General features: G+C 39.8%; 1 protein-coding gene across 8 annotated transcripts in view; it reads right to left on the bottom strand.

Annotated features, from left to right (window-relative positions):
* OSBPL6 (oxysterol binding protein like 6) overlaps positions 1-19,751 on the bottom strand; it is a 240,256-nt gene that overhangs the window by 94,502 nt on the left and 126,003 nt on the right. For all 8 annotated transcript variants that reach the window (XM_033946821.1, XM_033946818.1, XM_033946816.1 and 5 more), the window contains 2 exons: positions 10,640-10,805; positions 2,771-2,901 (listed from right to left, as the gene is read on the bottom strand). In XM_033946821.1, coding sequence (XP_033802712.1) covers positions 2,771-2,901; positions 10,640-10,805 — 297 coding nt within the window. The remainder of the gene's footprint in view (positions 1-2,770; positions 2,902-10,639; positions 10,806-19,751) is intronic.

Below are 19,751 nucleotides of genomic sequence, written 5' to 3' on the forward strand. Positions count from 1 at the left end.
GTTATTGATATCTCTTTCCAGAATATGGTGGACTTTAGGAGTAGGTGGTCTGACTGAGCCTCCGCGTGTGCGGATCACCGGACTAGATGGACCCCAGGTCTGATCCGGTACAGGCATTTCTTATGTTCTTATGTACCTGAGATAGGGAGTCAAATTCTAGGTAGCTTGTGCTTTTTGTTGAAGTTGTTTATTGTTTATTGAAAGCTTCTATATCGCTACTAATGATTGGGGAGTCAATTCAGAGCAGTTTACATGAGCTTCTGTAATGGTATTATAATACATGAGCTTTTGTAAAGGTGTACAACACATGAGCTTCTGTAAAGGTGTTACAATATAGAGTTAGCATTTTCTGAGATGGTTTTCAATACAGACACATTTATACCATAATCATCCTATGTATTTGCACACATTTATAACATAATCAATCATCCTACATAAATACACATATAATACTAGTATCGTGTACTATGTTCATACTAAATCCTACTTATTTGCACACATAATTCCTGTATCATGCTCTATGCTCTATGTGGAGAAGGCGAGTAGCCCTTTTCGTGTGTGGGTTGTTGAAACAGGGGTTTGAGGTCTAGCTCATTTAAGAGGTTGAATGAAGCATTTCAGGGTTTGAGAGTTTGAGGATGAGTCTAGGTGGAGGTGGAGGTATCCTTTGATGAAAGTGGATTCATATTGTACCGTGGTTCTTGAGATGATGTCTGAGGGATGTAGAATATGTAACAAATGGGGCATTAAGAAGAATCACTATTTATTTCTACCATTAGTAGTTCTAGTGAGGTGAGTTATAGATTCCATGATTTTGATGTGAAAAGATGATTTATGCAGTATTGTCAGACCACCGCTCCTGTGATAGTTGGGTGATTTTGTAGCCTAATGAACAGAGTAGTTGTAAGTTGGGGGTCATCTTGCTTTGGTATCCATGTTTCAGTTATGAATAGAAAGCCGGGTTGTAATTCATCAAGCACATATTTTATAATTTCAGTCTTGTTGACCACTGATCACTGATCTCACTTTAACATATCCACATGGGGTTGAGGTGAGTATGATTTCATTAGTGTAAGTGGTTGGAATTCTTATTAGGTTGTCCGGATTTGGTTTAATGATATGATTGTGGTGTGGTTTTTGGTGTCTCTGTGATCCCACTAGGATTGGGATTGCCCAATGCATGTGGTCGGCACAGTTTATCATAGGATGACACTGTTTATCTTAGGGGACTGTGTGTTCTGAGGGGTTATTTGATCTACTGTTGGGATGGGTGAAATAGGCTTTGTTTAGTATGGTACTGATCAGTAGGCAGAGAATTGTTATGAGATACCAATTCATTTTAGTTGCTGACTGTAAAAAGTTGGGTGAGTGTTGTAGAAGTGTTTGAATAGATTCACATTCATAGATTAGTGCCCTATAGCAAGCAAGTTTGGTTAGATGCTGTAATTGTCTCTGAGTTGGCTAATACTCAGAGGTTGCTTCCCTATAATCTGTATCTGTGATTAATTGTTATAATTGTGTCTGAGTGGGTGCTGTGAGTGACATCAGTTGGAAAAGACACTTGGAGAGATAATGGTCTTGGGAGGCTGGTGGTCACCTGGGGCGGGGAGGGGGGGGAAGCTGGAAGGAGTTTGTAGATGAGTTGCAAATTTTCCTTTGTAGGGAAGGTGGAAGTATTAGAAAGGTTATCTTGAGTTGGTAAAATAGCTATACTGTAGTGAATTGTGAGTTATTTTTTATGTATAGAGTAAGAGTGAATCTGTGATAGGAGGTGAGGTAATAGGAGGGGACTAAATTAGTGAATCTTTGAACTCCTAGAAATATTGATAAAATTGCTGAAACAAATGGATTCTTTAAAATGCCTTTCTTGCTATGTGGGTAGGTTGGTTTCTACAAATAGGCTAAGAGTGAGTTTGTGATAGTAGGTGTTGTATTGAGAGGAAACTAAATTAGTGATGATTTTCTTTAGTTAGGATCAGCTGGAGGCTTGAGAGTAATGAGTAGTAGTATAAATGTAATGTGAGCTTAGGGGTGGATGGGGTGAGGGGTTATATATGGAATTAATCAGAAGCCTTGGGTCTTTCATTAAAAAGACTCTGGGGAAGTAAGAGAGGCTGTCAGACACCAAGGGGATCAGCAGAGCCTGGGGTGCTATATCTTGGATGGCCTACTATGTAATCTGATAAAGACTGCTGCTATTTCACAAGCTAAGCTTAACCTAGTTAGGAGGTGTTAAGGGTTTCTGCATTATGGATCGCTAAACAGTTAGGTTGGCAGTAATGTTAGTACCCTAGCTGATTAGCACTTTCATGTCACCTCAAAAAAACATGAAAAAATAAAGTAAATATTGCGCAAAACTAATGCAGAATACTTCGGCATATCCTACATTAGGCCATTTTTGCTGCTTTAGGCACGTGTTAGCACCTAATGCAGCTTAGTAAAAAGACCCCTTGGTGGCAAAATAAACAGTTACAGAAAAGACCACAAAAGTGTCAGAGAAGGAAAAGAAGGAATTTGACAACGAGACTTTACATAATAAATTACAGTGGATTTTATTTTAGAAAGCAGAAAATATCTCCAAGTCAAGTTCTGGCAATTGTGCTGGGCTATAGAAAATATATTAATTTGAAACAGATAAAAGAAAAGTATAATTTCCCTACTGACACATAAAAGATCAAGTTGCTTCTTTTAGAAAAAAATATCTAAAATACATGCTACAACTGTGGAGATACTGCGTGTGTTTGAAAGCAAAGTTTGAAAATCCAAATACCTGAGAAAGTGAGTGTCTGAGTCGTACAATCTGTGTATTTTGACCTGAATAATCTTGTTCAGAAACCATCTGCTTCAGCTTCTCCTTCTCTATAGCTATGGTATTGAATGCAGACTTCAAAAGAGAATGTACTGAAAAATAAAACATACTGTGCCTTGAATTCATATGAAATATTGGAAAATACTGATAAAATACTGGACACATCTGAAAGCAACAGTCATCAGCACAAGAGTTATAATAATAATTGCAAGCATACTGGAATATTTTTAAGTCCTTTTTTAAAGCTGCTATTAAATTGACTTAACCTACTCCAAGAGATATTAAAATCCCGCTTTTACATATTTGATAGTGCATCCTTCATATCAAATGGAGATTTTTACTCGGTTTACTTTAAAGGTTGAGTAAATTTCTTTATGTTAGATCTGTTGGCCCAGATGCAAAGTTTTTATGTGCTACTGGTTAAGTCCCCAATTAATAAACAATCACACTAAGGGCCTCTTCTATTAAACTGCGCTAGCAGTTTTTAGCACAGTGAGCTGTGCTGAATGGCCCACGCTGCTCCCAGTGCTCATAGAGTTCCTATGAGCTTCGGGAACAGTGCAGGCCATTCAGCGCAGCCCTCTGCACTATAAACTGCTAGCGCAGTTTAATAGAAGAGGGGGTAAATTTATGAAAATATATTTTTTAAGAAAGTGGTCTTCTGGTGTAGAATTATTCTCTTGCCTTCAGATAGCAGATTTGAGAGGTCAGCCCAGTTGCTCAGTGGCAGTGAACACTACCATGCAGAAGATCCCTAGTTTTATTATAAAATTGGATCTGGCTCTCGGAAAGCTGCAGAGGTAGCATTTACAGCTACTGGGAAAGAGAGGGGCATCGTGGTCATTGTTAAGGACAACAGCTGGTGACTAGATTTAGAGCACATGTAACAGAGGGCTCCAGAAAGAGGTCTGGTCTAGTGGTTTATTTATTTATTGAGATTTATTATCCTCCTTTATGAAGAGATTCACCCAAGGTGGTGTACAATAAGTATAATTCAACATAAAACTTACAGTTTTGTTAACAACCTAACAATAGTAAAAAGACCAAATATAAACAAATACAATAAATGAGGTAAAGTTAAAATCAGTAAACTGAAACTTAATAATAGGACTACCATGAAACAGTTTTAAAAATATACTTATTAACAGCACTGAAATTCAAATAAGAGAGATATAAAGAAAGATTAGGTTCTTACCTCGATAATCTTCTTTCTTGTAAATAGGTGTGTCATTCTGGACAAGTGGGCAGTGAATCCAAACATGCACAGTTTGCAGAAGGTATCACAGTTTTCAACTCCTCCTTCTTCAGTGGTGGGATGAGGGAGTCACATGCCAGTGGTGCACAGTTGGTGCAGCACGGATTCCCTCTGTATTTCCTCCATTTGAGCACAGTGTACTGATTCACCTTCTTATCCTGTTTGAATGTCATGACTAGATTGGAAGCTCTTTGAGCAGGGCCTGTCTCTTCTATGCTTTGATGTACAGCACTGCGTATATCTAATAGTGCTACAGAAATAAGTAATAACAGTAGTAGTGTGCTGCCCCCTTCAGTTTGTACCAAAGTAGACGATGGCCCTCATAACAGAATATAAGAAGGATTAGGGTTACCATATGGCTCCAGAAAAAGGAGGTTGAGACATCTGGGTTTTACTACCATTGCTCTCAATGGAAGTAAAACCCGGATATCTCAATCCGTCCTCTTTTTTTTCTGGGGCCATGTGGTAAACCTAAGAAGGAGGGGTATGGGAACGTTCCCCGATAACACAGGTCTATTCTGCTCTGCAAGAAGTATACTAAACCAATATCAACCAATTCACCGTTATCCACATGTTCATTCACCCCTTCAAAGAAATGCAGTAGATTGGTGAGGCAAGATTTCCCTTGACTAAATCCATATTGGCTTTCTCTTATTAATCCACACTTACGTATATGTTCTATCATTTTGCCTAGCATCGACTTCAGACTCACCAGTCTATAATTTCCCAGATCACCTCTGAAACCCTTTTAAAAAATCTGTATCGTGTTGTCCAACCTCCAGTCTTCTGGAACTACGCTGGATTTTAAAGAAAAATTACAAACTACTAACAATAGCTCTACAAGTTCATTTTTCAATTCTATCAGCACTCTGGGATGTATACTCTGGGATGTATACTCTGGTCCAGGTGATTTGCTACTGTTCAATTTATCAAATTGACCCATTACATCATCCAGTGTTACAGAGATTTATTTGTATGAGTTTCTCTGATTATCAGAATTTAATACCATTTCTGGCACTGGTATCTCCCCCACATCTTCCTCAGTGAAGACTGAAGCAAAGAATTAATTTAATCTCTTTGCTATGGCCTTGTCTTCCTTGAGAGCCCCCCTTTTATCCCTCAGTCATCTAGCAGTACAACCGATTCTCTTCCCGACTTCTTGCTTTTAATATACCTATAAAAAGCTTTTACTGTGTGATTTTCCTTTCAGCACAATCTTCTTTTCAAGATCTCTCTTCGCCTTCCTTATTAGTGCCTTGCATTTGACTTAACATTCCTTGAGGTGTTTACAATTAATTTCAATCAGATCCTATTTTCCACTTTCTGAAGGATTCTCTTTTAGCTCTAATAGCTTCCTTCACCTCACTTGTTATCCACACTGGCTGCCGTTTGGTTTTCCTTCCTCCTTTTTTAATACATGGAATATATCTAGTCTGGGATTCCAGGATGTTTTAAAAAAAATAATATCCATGCCTGATGTATATTTTTGACCTTTGCTGCTGCACCTCTAAATTTTATTCTTACCATTCTCTTCATGTTATCACAGTCTCCTTTTTTTAAGTTAAGTGCTTCTGTATTAGATTTCCTGTGTAAACTATTGATTATACATGAAATAGATTTGCATACAAATCTGCATTTGGCTATGTGGTAAGCTGTATTGTAGAAAAGCATTATATTCATATGTACTGTATGTCATCTGAATGTTCTTACATGTGATTATTAAGTGTTTCATAAGTTTTATACAGACATATTTTATTTCTGTTATTTGAATTTCAGTGCTATTAAATATGTATATTTGTGATACTGTTTCATGGTATCCTATTATAAAATTTCAATTTATTGATTTCAAGTTTTCCTCATTATTGTATTTATGTTTATAGTTGGTCATTTTAGCATTGTTATGCTGTATAGAAAATTGTAAATGTTATGTTAAACTATACCTGCTGTATACCGCCTTGGGTGAATTACCTCATTCAAACCACCCTAAAACTACTGGGAATGACTATAGACAGATGCTGCACCATGCAACCACAAATAAACAAAACAATACAGAAATCTTTTGCAGTTATGAGAAACCTAAGACAAGTCCGAAAATTCTTCGAAAGAATTCAATTCCAACTCATAGTTCAATCCCTAATCCTAGGCGTTCTGGATTACTGCAACATCCTCTACCTCCCCTGCAACAATGACTAAACAACTACAGACAATCCAAAATACAGCTTTAAGACTCATCTACTCATTAAGGAAACACGACCATATCACAGAAGCATACATCAACTCACACTGGCTACCAATTCAAGAAAGAATACTATTTAAGTTCTACTGCATGCTAGTGCTGCCCGATTCAGGAAAAAAAATTTTGATTCGATTTGATTCAGCCTATTGAACTGGTTTTTCGATTCGATTCAATTCGATTTTCCTGCCCAATTGGGTGTTTGTTTGTTTTTTTCAAACATCCTGGTGGATTTATTTTATAGCCTCTTCACCCCCTTTGCCTTCTCCTAACCATACTGGCGCTGTGGTGTAAACAAAATAAACAAACAAAAAACACTTTCCCTCTCTCTCTCTTAAATCCTAGCCCACGTTTGCGGTCTACCACCAGCTCTGCAGGATACACGTTTCAAATCTGACATGTTGTAATCACAAAATGGAAAATAAAATTAGTTTTTCTACCTTTTGTTGTCTAGTCATTAGTCAAATCTTGTTGGTCCCAGGCTCTGGTTGTCTTCTGATAACTTGCTTGCCAGGGTCTCCTTCTTTCCCCATGCTAACCATCCATCTGCCATCTCTGTCCTCTCCTTCCACATCTCTTCCCTCCCCCAAAGGTTTGGCATCTTTCCTTTTTTTCATCTCCATCCACAGATCCACCTTTTCTTAACTATCCTTCATCCAGCATCTCTCCCTCCTTCCCACCACCCCAGGGTCCACCATCTCTCCCTTTCTTTTCCCAACTACCCTCCTATCCAGTATCTCTATCCCCCCCTCTACACCATCCCTTGTGTCTAACTTCTCTCCCTTTCTGTTCCTTCCCTCCCTAAATCCCATTGTCCATCATTCCTCTTCCTCTCCTCTATTTTAAGACCCATTATTTCTTCCCCCCTAAAGTCCGACATATGCATGTATCTTTGAACCCCCCTTCCCTCCCTCCCTCCATGTACTTCTACACCAGGGTCTCCCTCCCCTGGTCTGTCCCCCCCGAAGGCCTGTACCTCCCCCTGAAGGCCTGCACTCCATCCCTAAAGGCCTGCCTGTCCCCCCTGAAGGCCTTTTCCCTCCCAGTACTCTCCACTCTCCCCTTTCTTCACCCTCTTCTCTCCATTCTCCCTTCTGTCTTTTCATCTTTATTCTCCCTCCCTTTCTGCTATTCTCTCTCCCTTCTCACTCCTTTCCACACTCCCTCTTCTCCTCATTCTATCTTCTCTCCTTTATTTCTTCACAGCTTTCTCTTTTCTAAACAGTATCTTCTGTACTCTCTCTCTCTCTCCCTTCTCCGCAGTGGTTTGGAACAAGCTCAGGATGCAAAGTGGTCTTCAATAAGTGAGCAGGAACCGCAGGGAGAGGGCAAGCTGCATGGCCGATCTTTCTTCTCATTTCTGTTTAGTGGGTTTCAGACGCTCTCAGGCTGTACAACAAGCTGAGTTCTCTTTGAAGGCCCCAGAATGAACTGTGAGAACTTGCCATGGACTAGCAGCAGCACCGCTCTCTCCTTATTGTAATTTGCCTGACAGCTTCCATAGCTTTAGCGAGTCAATTCCCTTCTGCAGCCTCAGGGATTTTGCTAGGCCGCCCCACCTCTGATGATGCAACTTTCTTCTTCCTTGGAGGCGGGACGGCCTAGCAGAGGCCCCGAGGCTGCTGGAGGGAATTGACTCGCTAAAGCTACGGCAGCAGTCAGGCAAATTACAATAAGGAGAGGGCAGTGCTGCTGCTAGTCTAGGCTAGTGATACGGGGAGGGTTTGAAATCGCCGAGTCAGGCCAGGGAAGGTTGAGTCGGGAAGGGGAAGGGCCGGGGAAGGGCCGAGTCAGGCCGGAAAATCCCCAAGCTGGTGAGAGGGGTTTTAAAAAATATTTGAGTGGCGCCAGGCAGCAGGATTCGTGCCCAGCTAAAAAGCGCTAGGGAAAACACTGCAGCCTCCTACCTCAGAGACAGAAACTGTCCAAGAGCCGGAGAGGCAGCTTTAGGTTAGCAGCGCGGGGAGGAGGGTGGGCCCTGAAACGAAGATGCCAATTTTTAAAAAATACACATCGATTTGAATAGATTCACCCAAAGTGAATCGGTGAATCGATTCGAATCGGAAATCGGGCAGCACTACTGCATGCTATTTAAATCTTTAAATGGAGACGACCCAACCTACCTGAACAACCGCCTTATCCAAACAACCTCAACCAGACACAGAAAAACACACACCCCATTCACACACCCTCCAATCAAAGAAACCAAACGGAAAAAACTATATGTTGGCCTCCTAGCCACTCAAGCAGCAAAATTAGATAACCAAATCTCCAACCTACTGATAACCACTCCAGACTATAAGATGTTCAGAAATCCCTGAAACAGTCTTAACATCATAATTACCTCCCTTCCTCCCACCTACTTCCTACTTCACAGATTCTACCTATTATACTCCTTACCTCCTCTAGAAATCACCAATGATCTTCCATTGTATCTCTCCGTTTATAACTCTTTTGTAATCCACCTTGAACCACAAGGTAATGGAGAATAGAAATCTCTAATGTTATGTAATTGCTACATAAAGGAAGAAGTAAGGAAGAAGTAGAGAACTATAGGCCGGTTTTTTGAGCCAATGATGGGCAGAGGTGGTTTGAGCTTTATGCTCTACCAGATAGAACTGAGGCTTTTTCTTCCATTAGATTTAACCCATCAGCTATTAAAAGTGGAGTTATATATTAGCTTACAGTAAATTAATGGAAACACTTTTAAAACAGAGAATAGTGACGTTCCTGGAACCCAATGGATTACAGGACCCAAGGCAACATGGATTCAGTAGAGGTAGGGCTTGTCAGACAAATCTGATCAATTTCTTTGAATGGGTGACCAGAGAATTGGACAAAGAGCAACACTAGATGTGATGTATTTAGATTTTAGCAAAGTCATTGACTATTCCACACAGGCATCTAATAAATAAACTGAGTGCACTAGGTATGGGCCCCAAAGTGATGGACTAGGTTAGGAGCTGGTTGAGTGGAAGGTGACAGAGGGTAGTGGTCAACAGAGATCGCTCTGAGGAAAGAGATGTTACTAGTGGTTGCCTCAGTTCAGCTTTGTAAGCAATATTGCTAAAAGGCTGACTGGTAAGATTTGCCTCTTTGCAGATGATACTAAAATCTGTAATAGAGTAGATACCCCTGATGGTATGGAAAACATGAGAAAGCACCTAGTGAAGCTTGAGGAATGGGGAAGACACCCTCCAGGGTTTCAAGACAAAATTGGACAAGTTCATGCTAAACTGGTGAGACTGGACTCATTTGGAGCACTGGTCTTGACCTTGGTGCTGCCGCATGAGCGGACTGCTGGGCAGGATGAACCACTGGTCTGACCCAGCAACAGCAATTCTTATGTTCTTATGTCTGAAATTTGGGAGCTAAGATTTAATGCTAAGAAATACAAAGTCATACATTTGGCTGCAGAAACTTGAGGGAACGATACAGTATAGGGGGTAAAGAACTTTTGTGCACAAAAGAGGAGTGGGACTTGGGTGTGATAGCATATGATGATTGTAAGGTGGCAAAACAGGTTAAAAAGGTGACTGCAAAAGCTAGGATGCTTGGGTGCATAGGGAGAGGAATGGCCAGTAGGAAAAAGGAAGAATTGATGCCCCTATATAAGACTAGTGAGACTTCATTTAGAATATTGTGTACAATTCTGGAGACTGCACTTTCAAAAAGATATAAACAGGATGGAGTCACTCCAGAAGAAGACAACAAAAATGGTTGATGATCTACATCATCATAAGGCATACGGTGACAAACTTAATGATTTCAATATGTATTCTTTGGAGGAAAGGCGGAAGAGGGGAGATATGATAGAGAAGTTTAAATACCTATGTGCACATGAGGCGATTTTCTTTCAATTGAAAGACAACTCCAGAGGGCATTGAATGAGGTTAAGAGGTGACAGGCTCAGGAGTAATCTAAGGAAATACTTTTTTACAGAAAGGGTGATAGATATGTGGAATAGTCTCCCAGCAGAGATACTGGCGACAAAGACTGTCTGAATTCAGGAAAGCTAGGGACAGACACAGGAAAGGAAGAGGCAGTGGATGATGCAGATGGGCAGACTGGATGGGCCCTTTGGCCTTTATCTGCCATCATGTTTCTATGTTAATAAATCCTAATAAATCAATAAACTGAAGTAGTGCATGCAGATTTATCTCATGTACATTCATTGTGGGTATCCTAAACAACTTACTGGCTAGATATGTTCTAAGGATTGGTTAGTGAACCACTGTTATATGGTATGGTGCGGGGGATGAATATCCTGAATTAAAGATAATTTTAGTGTTGCCATAGAGACAATGCATTTGTTATACAATTTCTTTACATCTTATGTTACCTTTTTGTGCAACAAGACAAAACTCTTCCTGGAGTTTACTATAATCCATGGCAAATTCCAATGTGTCAGCTAAACAGATTGGAGGACTTGGAAATTCAGTGTCAGCACAAAGGTTAGGGTTCGAGGAATGCAAGCGAACCGGGGTCAGCGAAGCACTGAAAGGAACCTGAAAAGCAACAAAATACAGTGTTATACAATGCAGCAGGGTACTGTCTTGCTTAGTTTGGTCTGCATAAATTGAGATGTTATCCACAATCCTCAATAGTGTGTGTTGGTGGGGAAGCCTCCTACATTACTGATTAGTACAACATATTTAAGGAGGGTAATTTTCAAAGCTACTTCTGTGGATAAAGTAATACTGAACCCATGGAAGCTGTTTTCTATAAAGTTGCTCACTCCATTATTAAGTAAAGTTATGTGCAAATAGGCCAATCTCCAGCGAAGGATTAGGATAGGGTTTGCAATTATGTAATATACATTTAATTACATAATTAACTGAAACTTGATATCTCACTACATTCTGAAACATCTAGAAGTCAGTCAAAGAAAAAAAAAACCAAAGACTTCAGGTCCAAATATTATTCAAAATAAACTGCTGTAAAATGCCACAATTCCACAGGGACTGCATTCCAAACGGTCAGGGCCACAAAGCTAAAAGCAGTTTCTCTCAACCAATTTAGCTGCTGTAGGCCCAGGATTATTCTGAAGAACATGTTACATGTTTGTACTTGAACATAATTAACCAGACACAGTTCTTATAATTACACTGAAGTAATAATAATAATAATAATTTTATTTCTTATATACCGCCAAAGCCATAGTAGTTCTAGGCGGTTTACAACGAAGAAGGGCTGGACAATCAGCGAAAATGGTACAATGTTACAATCAGATAAAATTAGGTGATAGAGAAAAAAAATGGTACAACTGAGAGAAAAAATGGTACAAACAGAAAGAAAGATGGGTACAATTATGGCAATGAAATGGTACAGTGAAGAAGGTCAAGACAATCTGCGTAAAGGACATATAGAGATAGAGGGCCAGGGTGGGCATAGGGTCTTAGGGTATGAATCGGGTGAAAAGATTAGTTTTTAGTAGTTTCCTGAAGTTTAAGTAGGATGAAGAGCGTGAGATGATGTGGGCCAGCCAGTTATTGTGATGACCTGCTTGGAAGATCAGATCCCTTTTTCAGCAACAATAAGCAATGTTTTGTGTAAGCTGAAATTGCTTTAGTTCTTTCTTGGGGAGTCCCTGATATAGAGTAATAAAGTAATCAATCCTGGTAATCACTAGAGTACACAAGCATTCCTAGGTCATGATCAACTAAAACATGCATCTCAAAAAGACACTTTGCAATGCTACAGAAATTTGATATTTATAGCTTAAATTGGGATCCAAGAGGACTCCAAATTCATCCATTTATGCAGATTCCTGCAGTAGCCTCCCAAAGTGTTAAACTTCAGATTTCAGAATTTTCAGGATCAAATTTCAACCCATTACTGTCAATTATATCACTGAGTTACATGGGAAAAAAGTAACCAATTCCCAGTTTCCTCCAAAGTATACACATTGAGATCTTTAAGTCTGTCTCCAATATGTCTTATGACGAAGACCATGCACCATTTTAGTAGCCTTCGTCTGGACTGACTCCATCCTTTTTATATCTTTCTGAAGATGCAACCTCCAGAATAGTACACAATATTCTAAATGAGGTCTCACCAAAGTCTTATACACAGGGGCATCAATACTTCCTTTTTCCTACTGGCCATACCTCTCTCTATTCACCCTAGCAATCTGCTATCTTTCGCCGTCACTTTTTCAACCTGTTTAGCCACCTTAAGATCATCACATCAATCACACCCAAGTCCCGCTCTTCTGTCATGCACATATGTTCTTCTCCCCTAAACTGTACTGTTCCCTTGGGTTTTTGCAGCCCAAATGCATGACCTTGCATTTCTTAGTATTAAATTTTAGCTGCCAAATTTCAGACCTTTTTTAAGCTTCGCCAGGTCTTTCTTCATGTTATTCACACCATCCAGCGTGTCTACTCTATTGCAGATTTTGGTATCATCCACAAATAAGAAAATCTTATCTGACAGCCCTTCAGCAATATCGTTTATAAAAATGTTAAAAAGAACAGGCCCAAGAACAGAACCTTGAGGAACACCACTAGTAACATCCCTTTCCTCAGAGCTATCTCTATTAATCAGTACTCTCTGTTGCCTTCCACTCAACCAGTTATTGACCCAGCTCATCACTTTGGGACCCATCCCGAGGGTACTCAGTTTATTTATTAGATGTCTGTGTGGAACACTGTCAAAGGCTTTGCTAAATACACCACATCTAGCGCACTCCCCTCTATCCAATTCTCTGGTCACCTAGTCAAAGAAATTGATCAGATTTGTCTGACAAGACATACCTCTAGTGAATCCATGTTGCCTCCAGTCCTGTAATCCACAGGATTCCAAAAATTTCATCTTTCTCTGTTTTAAAAGCATTTCCATTAATTTGCTTACCACTGAAGTTAGACTTACCAGCCTGTAATTCCCTACTTCTTTCTTACTTTCACTTTTGAGGTTGAGGTTGAAGAATATTGGCTAAGCTCTCTGCAATGGAGTCAAAAAGATTGTTGTGTCTTTTGTTGAGACTGTGGTTGTGACTTATGAGAATGCTGTCGCTGTTTTTGTCGTCTTTGAGGTTGAGCCCTGTATAAGGTGGTAGTTAGATTATATCTGCATTTAGAATTATAGGGGCCTTTTCTGGGAGTATAATAACACACAGTTGACTGAGCTTTAGATGTTCTCAAAGAAGATAAGAGTGGTCATGGAATCTTCATGTTTTCTAATTTTTTGAGTAGCCTCTTCAATTTTGTTACCGACTAGCTCATCCTCCAAACAAGGAATATTAACCAGCCTTTCCTACATTGGCATCCATATCTGATACTTGAAATCAAGCTTGTTGCCGCATGGCAACGGATATCGCTGACATTCTGGATGTTACATCAAAGGCATCAAAAATGGAGCAGGCCATGTACTTTCTGGTTTCTAGCAGATCATTGCTGATATACTGAAAAGTAGACAAATGATCCTCAGGTATATATGGTTCATAATCAGATAATTTTTGTATGAGCTTTGTCATGTAAAATGTAATGTAAAAGTTATAGCTGAGAACTCTACTTGTCAACATAGTACTCTAGAAAACTCTGTACCCAAATTTATCCAGAGTTCTTCCTTCTCTGCCTGGTGGTGTGCTGGCATATGTTCTCAAGCTATTTATCTTCTTTAAGCAGACTCAACCAGGAGAGAATGGTGTTCCAGTTGTGGCTTGTTAAAACTCTGGGCAAGATTGAATTCCAAAAAGAGAATCTATCTTGTATGGGGCTATAGGTGCTAAGAGGGATGATTCTACACTTTAGCGTCCAACTCTTCTCACACACATCCCAAAAAAGGGACATGGCCATGGGAGGAGCATATGCTTTGCCAAAATTTAGACACCAAATTATAGAACAGTGTGATCCGTACTAACTTTGGGCATCAGAATTACACCTGGTTCTATCAGATGTAAGACTGATTCTGAAAGAAAGGTCAGGTACCTTTTATAGAATAGGGGCTCAGGACTGATCTTTTTGACACCTTTCAGTGCTATATATAGAATTCCCTTCTATATGCACTACAAAAAGGAGACTCAAGAGCTTAATCATAGTATCAAAGTGAATCAATAAAATGTAAAAAATTATCCAACCATTTTAGTAATCAGAAACACCTTGTATATACACTAACATACAATAGTCACTGAATGCTCAAATCTGACAGTTCCTCTCACATAATATAGTGTGGAGTCTACTTTGGGTTTGTGCTGCTGAGCAGCCCTTGTAAATGGACTAATATCAGCTAAAATGCCACCTTGGAGGTCTCCTTGCAGATGAATATTGTTTTTCTGCATGTTATGACAGTAAGTATAGGTGACAGTAAGCATATGTGGTAGATGTAAATAGTACCCGAGTGTATATTTCAAAAGAACTCTGAAACATGATGGGTAGGCAGATACATGACAGTTAAACTGTAAGGTTTAGCTGAGTTTCAGCTGCAAATTTATTAAATCTGAATCTCAGCAGAGAATGGTAACAGCTACACTACCTTCTATTTAACTTTCTGGTTAAGAATGTAAGTTAAGGTTTATGGCCCCCTGTTAAGACTACATAAATTGAATTCCCTTAGTTCAGAAGCAAAATTTCAATCATCACTGTGTGTTATAAAGCAGGCTTGTCCAAGTTCAGTCTTTGAGGGCTGCACACAGGCCAGAGTTTCAGGATATCCCTAATAAATATGTATAAGATGCCCACAACATACATTGTATGTAGATCTCTCTCACGCATAACAATTTTTTTATGTATATCAGAAGCAGAGAACCTGTGAAGGAATCCGTGGGACCACTGGATGATCAAGGAGCAAAAGGGGCACTCAGGGAGGATAAGGCCATAGTGGAGAAACTAAATGAATTCTCTGCTTCAGTCTTTACGGAAGAAGATGAAAGAGATCGACCTGAACCAGAAATGGTTTTCAAAGGTGATGATGCAGAGGAACTGAAAGAAATCTTGATGGATCTGGAAGATGTACTAAGCCAAATTGACAAGTTAAAAAGTGATAAATCACATGGATCAGATGGTATACATCCCAGGATGCTAAAAGAACTCAAACATGAAATTACTGACCTGCTGTTAGTGATCTGTAACCTGTCACTAAAATCATCTGTAATATCTGAAGATTGGAGGGTGGCCAATGTTACACCAATTTTTAAAAAGGGTTCCAGGGCAGATCTGGGAAATTACAGACTGGTAAGCCTGTCTTCAGTGCTGAGCAAAATGGTGGAAACAATTATAAAAAATAAAATTGTGAAACATGTAGACAAACATGATTTAATGAGACAGAGTCAGCATGGTTTCAGCTGAGGGAGATCTTGCCTCACCAATTTGCTTGAGTTCTTTGAAGGTGTGGATAAAGGTGAGCTGGTTGATGTAGTGTATCTAGATTATCAGAAAGCTTTTGACAAAGTTCCTCATGAGAGGCTCTTGAGAAAATTAAAGAGGCATGGATAGGTGGCAAGGTTCAGTTGTGGATTAGGAATTGGTTAACGGATAGAAAACAGAGGGTAGGGTTAAATGGTCATTTTTCTAAATGGAGGAGAGTAAACAGTGGAGTGCCGCAGGGATCTGTACTGGGCCCGGTGCTATTTAACTTATTTATAAATAATCTGGAAATTAGAATGATGAGTGAAGTGATTAGATTTGCAGATGACACAAAACTGTTCAAAGTTGCTAAAACGCATGCGGATTCTGAAAAATTGCAGGCAGACCTTAGGAAATTGGAAGACTGGGCGTCGAAGTGGCAGATGAAATTTATATGGACAAATGCAAAGTGATGCACATTGGGAAGAATAACCCAAATCACAGTTACCAGATCCTAGGGTTCACCTTGGGGGTTAGTGCCCAAGAAAAGGATCTGGGTATTATTGTAAACAATACAATGAAACTTTCTGCCCAATGTACGGCGGCCAAAAAAGCAAAAAAAGATGCTAGGAATTATTTTTAAAGGGATAGTTAACAAGTCTAAGGATGTTATAATGCCTCTGTATTGCTTCATGGTGTGACCTCACCTGGAGTATTGCGTTCAATTCTGGTCTCCTTATCTCAACAAAGATATTTTGACACTAGAAAGGGTTCAAAGAAGAGCGACTAAGATGATAAAGGGGATGGAAATCCTCTCTGAGGAAAGACTAAAAAGGTTAGGGCTCTTCAGCTTGGAAACGAGACAGCTGAGGGGAGATATTGAAGTCTACAAAATCTTGAGTGCAGTAGAACGGATACAAGTGGATCAATTTTTCACTCTGTCAAAAATTACAAAGACACTCGATGAAGAAACAGGGAAATACTTTTAAAACCAATAGGAGGAAATATTTTTCACTCAGAGAATAGTTAAGCACTAGAATGCGTTGCCAGAGGTTGTGGTAAAAGTGGATAGCTTAGCTGGTTTTAAGAAGAGTTTGGGCAATTTCCTGGAGGAAAAGTCTATAGTCTGTTATTGAGAAAGACATGGGGCAAGCCATTGCTTGCCCTGAATCAGCAGCATGGAATGTTGCTACTTTTTGGGTTTTTGCCAGGTACTAGTGACCTGGATTGGCCACCGTGAGAACAGGCTCCTAACATAGAACATAAAAATAGCCTTAATGGGTCAGATCAATGGTCCATCAAGCCGTTGTAGCCCCCTGGGCTTGATGGCCTGACCTGGGCTGCTCTCAGTCTTTGAGAACTGAACTTGAACAAGCCTGACGTAAAAAATGGCATGTATGTTGTGAAGTGTATACAATAGCATGCTTCCAACATAGCTCACCTATGAGCCAAATCACTGGACAGCCTACACATGAAATACAAGGAAAAGCTGTGTATTTTACACTCAGAAAGTGTAGTCTTTTAGCTCTCTGAAGACCTTGTTGGATTATTTATGGTGAATTTAAAATGCATCATAAATGCAAATTGCTTTATTAGGTGCCAGGATAAATTCATACATAATCCATATCATCGTTTTGTTCCCTGCATAGCAGTGATCATGTCCTTTGATTTTTCTTGCCATTTTCTGTGCATATACAATGAACATCTTTATCTGAAAAGTTATTTCACCTAGTGCTACATTTTGGCAGTGAGCACCTACACAAAGTACCACTACTTTCGTGAAGCTAGCTACACGGCAGTGCTCCTATAAAGCAATTAAAAGTACAAATATGACATATTTCCACTGTTTCTTTTCTTGGTCAGCCCTTAGAAGCCATGATCACATGTGCTGCTTTTGACCCAAAAACACACAAGCAGATCCTGAAGGTATGTAGAATGTGCAACCCTTGAAAAATAAACAACACAAAACACATTAAAAACTTCAAACGAAAAAGACATCAAGCAACATATATTGCTACAAACAAAAATAAGAAAATCTGTACCCCTTCTCTCTTTGAATTGTAACTTTGCCCTTTTAGCTTCCTGCTATGCACAATTCAATGTATGTTGTACAGATTTATGGAATTACCTATCCTTTGCTTACTCTCTAATCAGGTTTCCCTCTACAATCATCCAACTCACCAAAGTTTCAGATTCTCACCAAAGTTTCTGTGTAATAATAGAGGACACAGAATTGTACACAAACCACCAATACACACAGCAATCAGTATGATCTCTTAAGTCACCTCTCTAGCAGAATCATGGCTACAGAAAGAAAAAGCAAAGGATTTTGGATTTAACTCATATATTTTTATATTCAAGTAAGGTAGGTAACAAGATTTTCAAAAAACATTTAGCAAAATCCCTCATGAGAGACTGGTGAGAAAATTTAAAAATCATGGGATAGGAGGCAATGTAAAGAATAAGCATATAGAAAAAGGTGTGCCTACTGTTATGTGATTTGCATGCAGGAATTCCCAGGAGTGTAGTTTGGACAGAGCTGGGACAGAAATGTAATGTATGTTAATATCTAATAAAGTGTCCATATACAAACATACTGTTAAAGGAGGAAAAAGTCTCAGATCCCCGTATGCTGCAAGTACGAAACTGAGCAAGCATACTAAAACATAGAAACATGATGGCAGATAAAGTCCAAATGGCCCATCCAATCTGCCCATCCACAGTAACCATTAGCTCGCCCTCTCTCTAAAAGATCCCACGTGACTATCCCAACCTTTCTTGAATTCAGACAGTCTCTGTCTCCACCACCTCCTCTGGGAGACTGTTCCATGCAGCTGTACCGTTCCCATACTAGAGAAGGAAACCACCCCATTGGCTTAAAAAAAACCTACTTGAGCAAATGTTAGTGTATAAGTGGTCCTTTCAAACACTTTAACAGTGGCACAAAGTAGCTAACTAATCTTGCACAAGAAGTTATCTATGTCAATTATTCAGTACATTCTCAATTTTGTACATTCTCAGTTTCATACTTGCAGCATACGGGGATCTGAAGCTTTTTCCTCTTTTAACAGCTAGACATATATGAAACAGTTTCAGTGAAGTAAAAAGGTTCTTCATATTTCTGAGCTGATTTATAGATTATAGTATTCTATAAGAGAGGTATAATTAGTGACTCTTCGTAAGAATCCCAGGAGAAGTACATATCAGACTGAAGGCAGTACTCTTGTTTGAGCCTGCGTCCACCTTGGATAACTGAACTCATGGTCCTGCTCTGAATAAGAGCACCAAGAATGGCATGGGAACTGTTAGAGAATGACACAGGGACAAATTTGTCCCCATCCTTACGGAATTTATCTCCATCCCCATGAGTTCTATTCCTTTCCCTGACTCATCCCTGCAAGCTCCGTCCTAATCTGTACAAGCCTTGAACACTTATGATTTTAAAGTGTTTGAGACTTGTACAGATGAGGACAAAGCTTGAAGAAATGGGGCAGGGACAGGGACGGAACTCATGGGGATGGGACAGGGATGGAGATAGATCCTGCAGGATCAGGGACAAATTTGTCCCCATGCCATTCTTTAGGATCTGATACCAGCAAGGCCAATGCCACAGTGTTCCTGATACCGTGCTTCAAAGGGGACCAATGCTGATGCTTCTTGGATTTTGCCTGATGCAGAGCATTGGAATCCTTTAGCACCAACGAGAATATTGAATCTTTATGGGTCCTTGGATGCTCCACCTTGTTGGGTGCTGCCCATGGGGACCTATGCCTTCGATGCTGAAATTGATAGACCAGACTTCTTGGTGTCAAAAATATTTTTGTGCTGCTCCTTATGACTGATAGTTCTTCTTGACATCTGGCAACAAAGGTTACATAAGAACATAAGAACTGCCATCTCCGGATCAGACCCATGGTCCATCGAGTCCGGCGATCCGCACACGCGGAGGCCCAGTCAGGTATACACCTGATGTAGTTTTAGTCACCCATATCCCTCTATGCCTCTCGTAAGGAGATGTGCATCTAATTTGCCTTTGAATCCTAGCACAGTGGATTCCTTAATAACCTCCTTTGGGAGAGCATTCCAGGCGTCTACCACTCGCTGTGTAAAGCAGAACTTCCTGGCATTTGTCCTGGACTTGTCCCCCCTTAGCTTCAAACCATGTCCTCT

Source organism: Geotrypetes seraphini, chromosome 5, assembly GCF_902459505.1.
Source record: "Geotrypetes seraphini chromosome 5, aGeoSer1.1, whole genome shotgun sequence".
Lineage (NCBI taxonomy): Eukaryota > Metazoa > Chordata > Amphibia > Gymnophiona > Dermophiidae > Geotrypetes > Geotrypetes seraphini.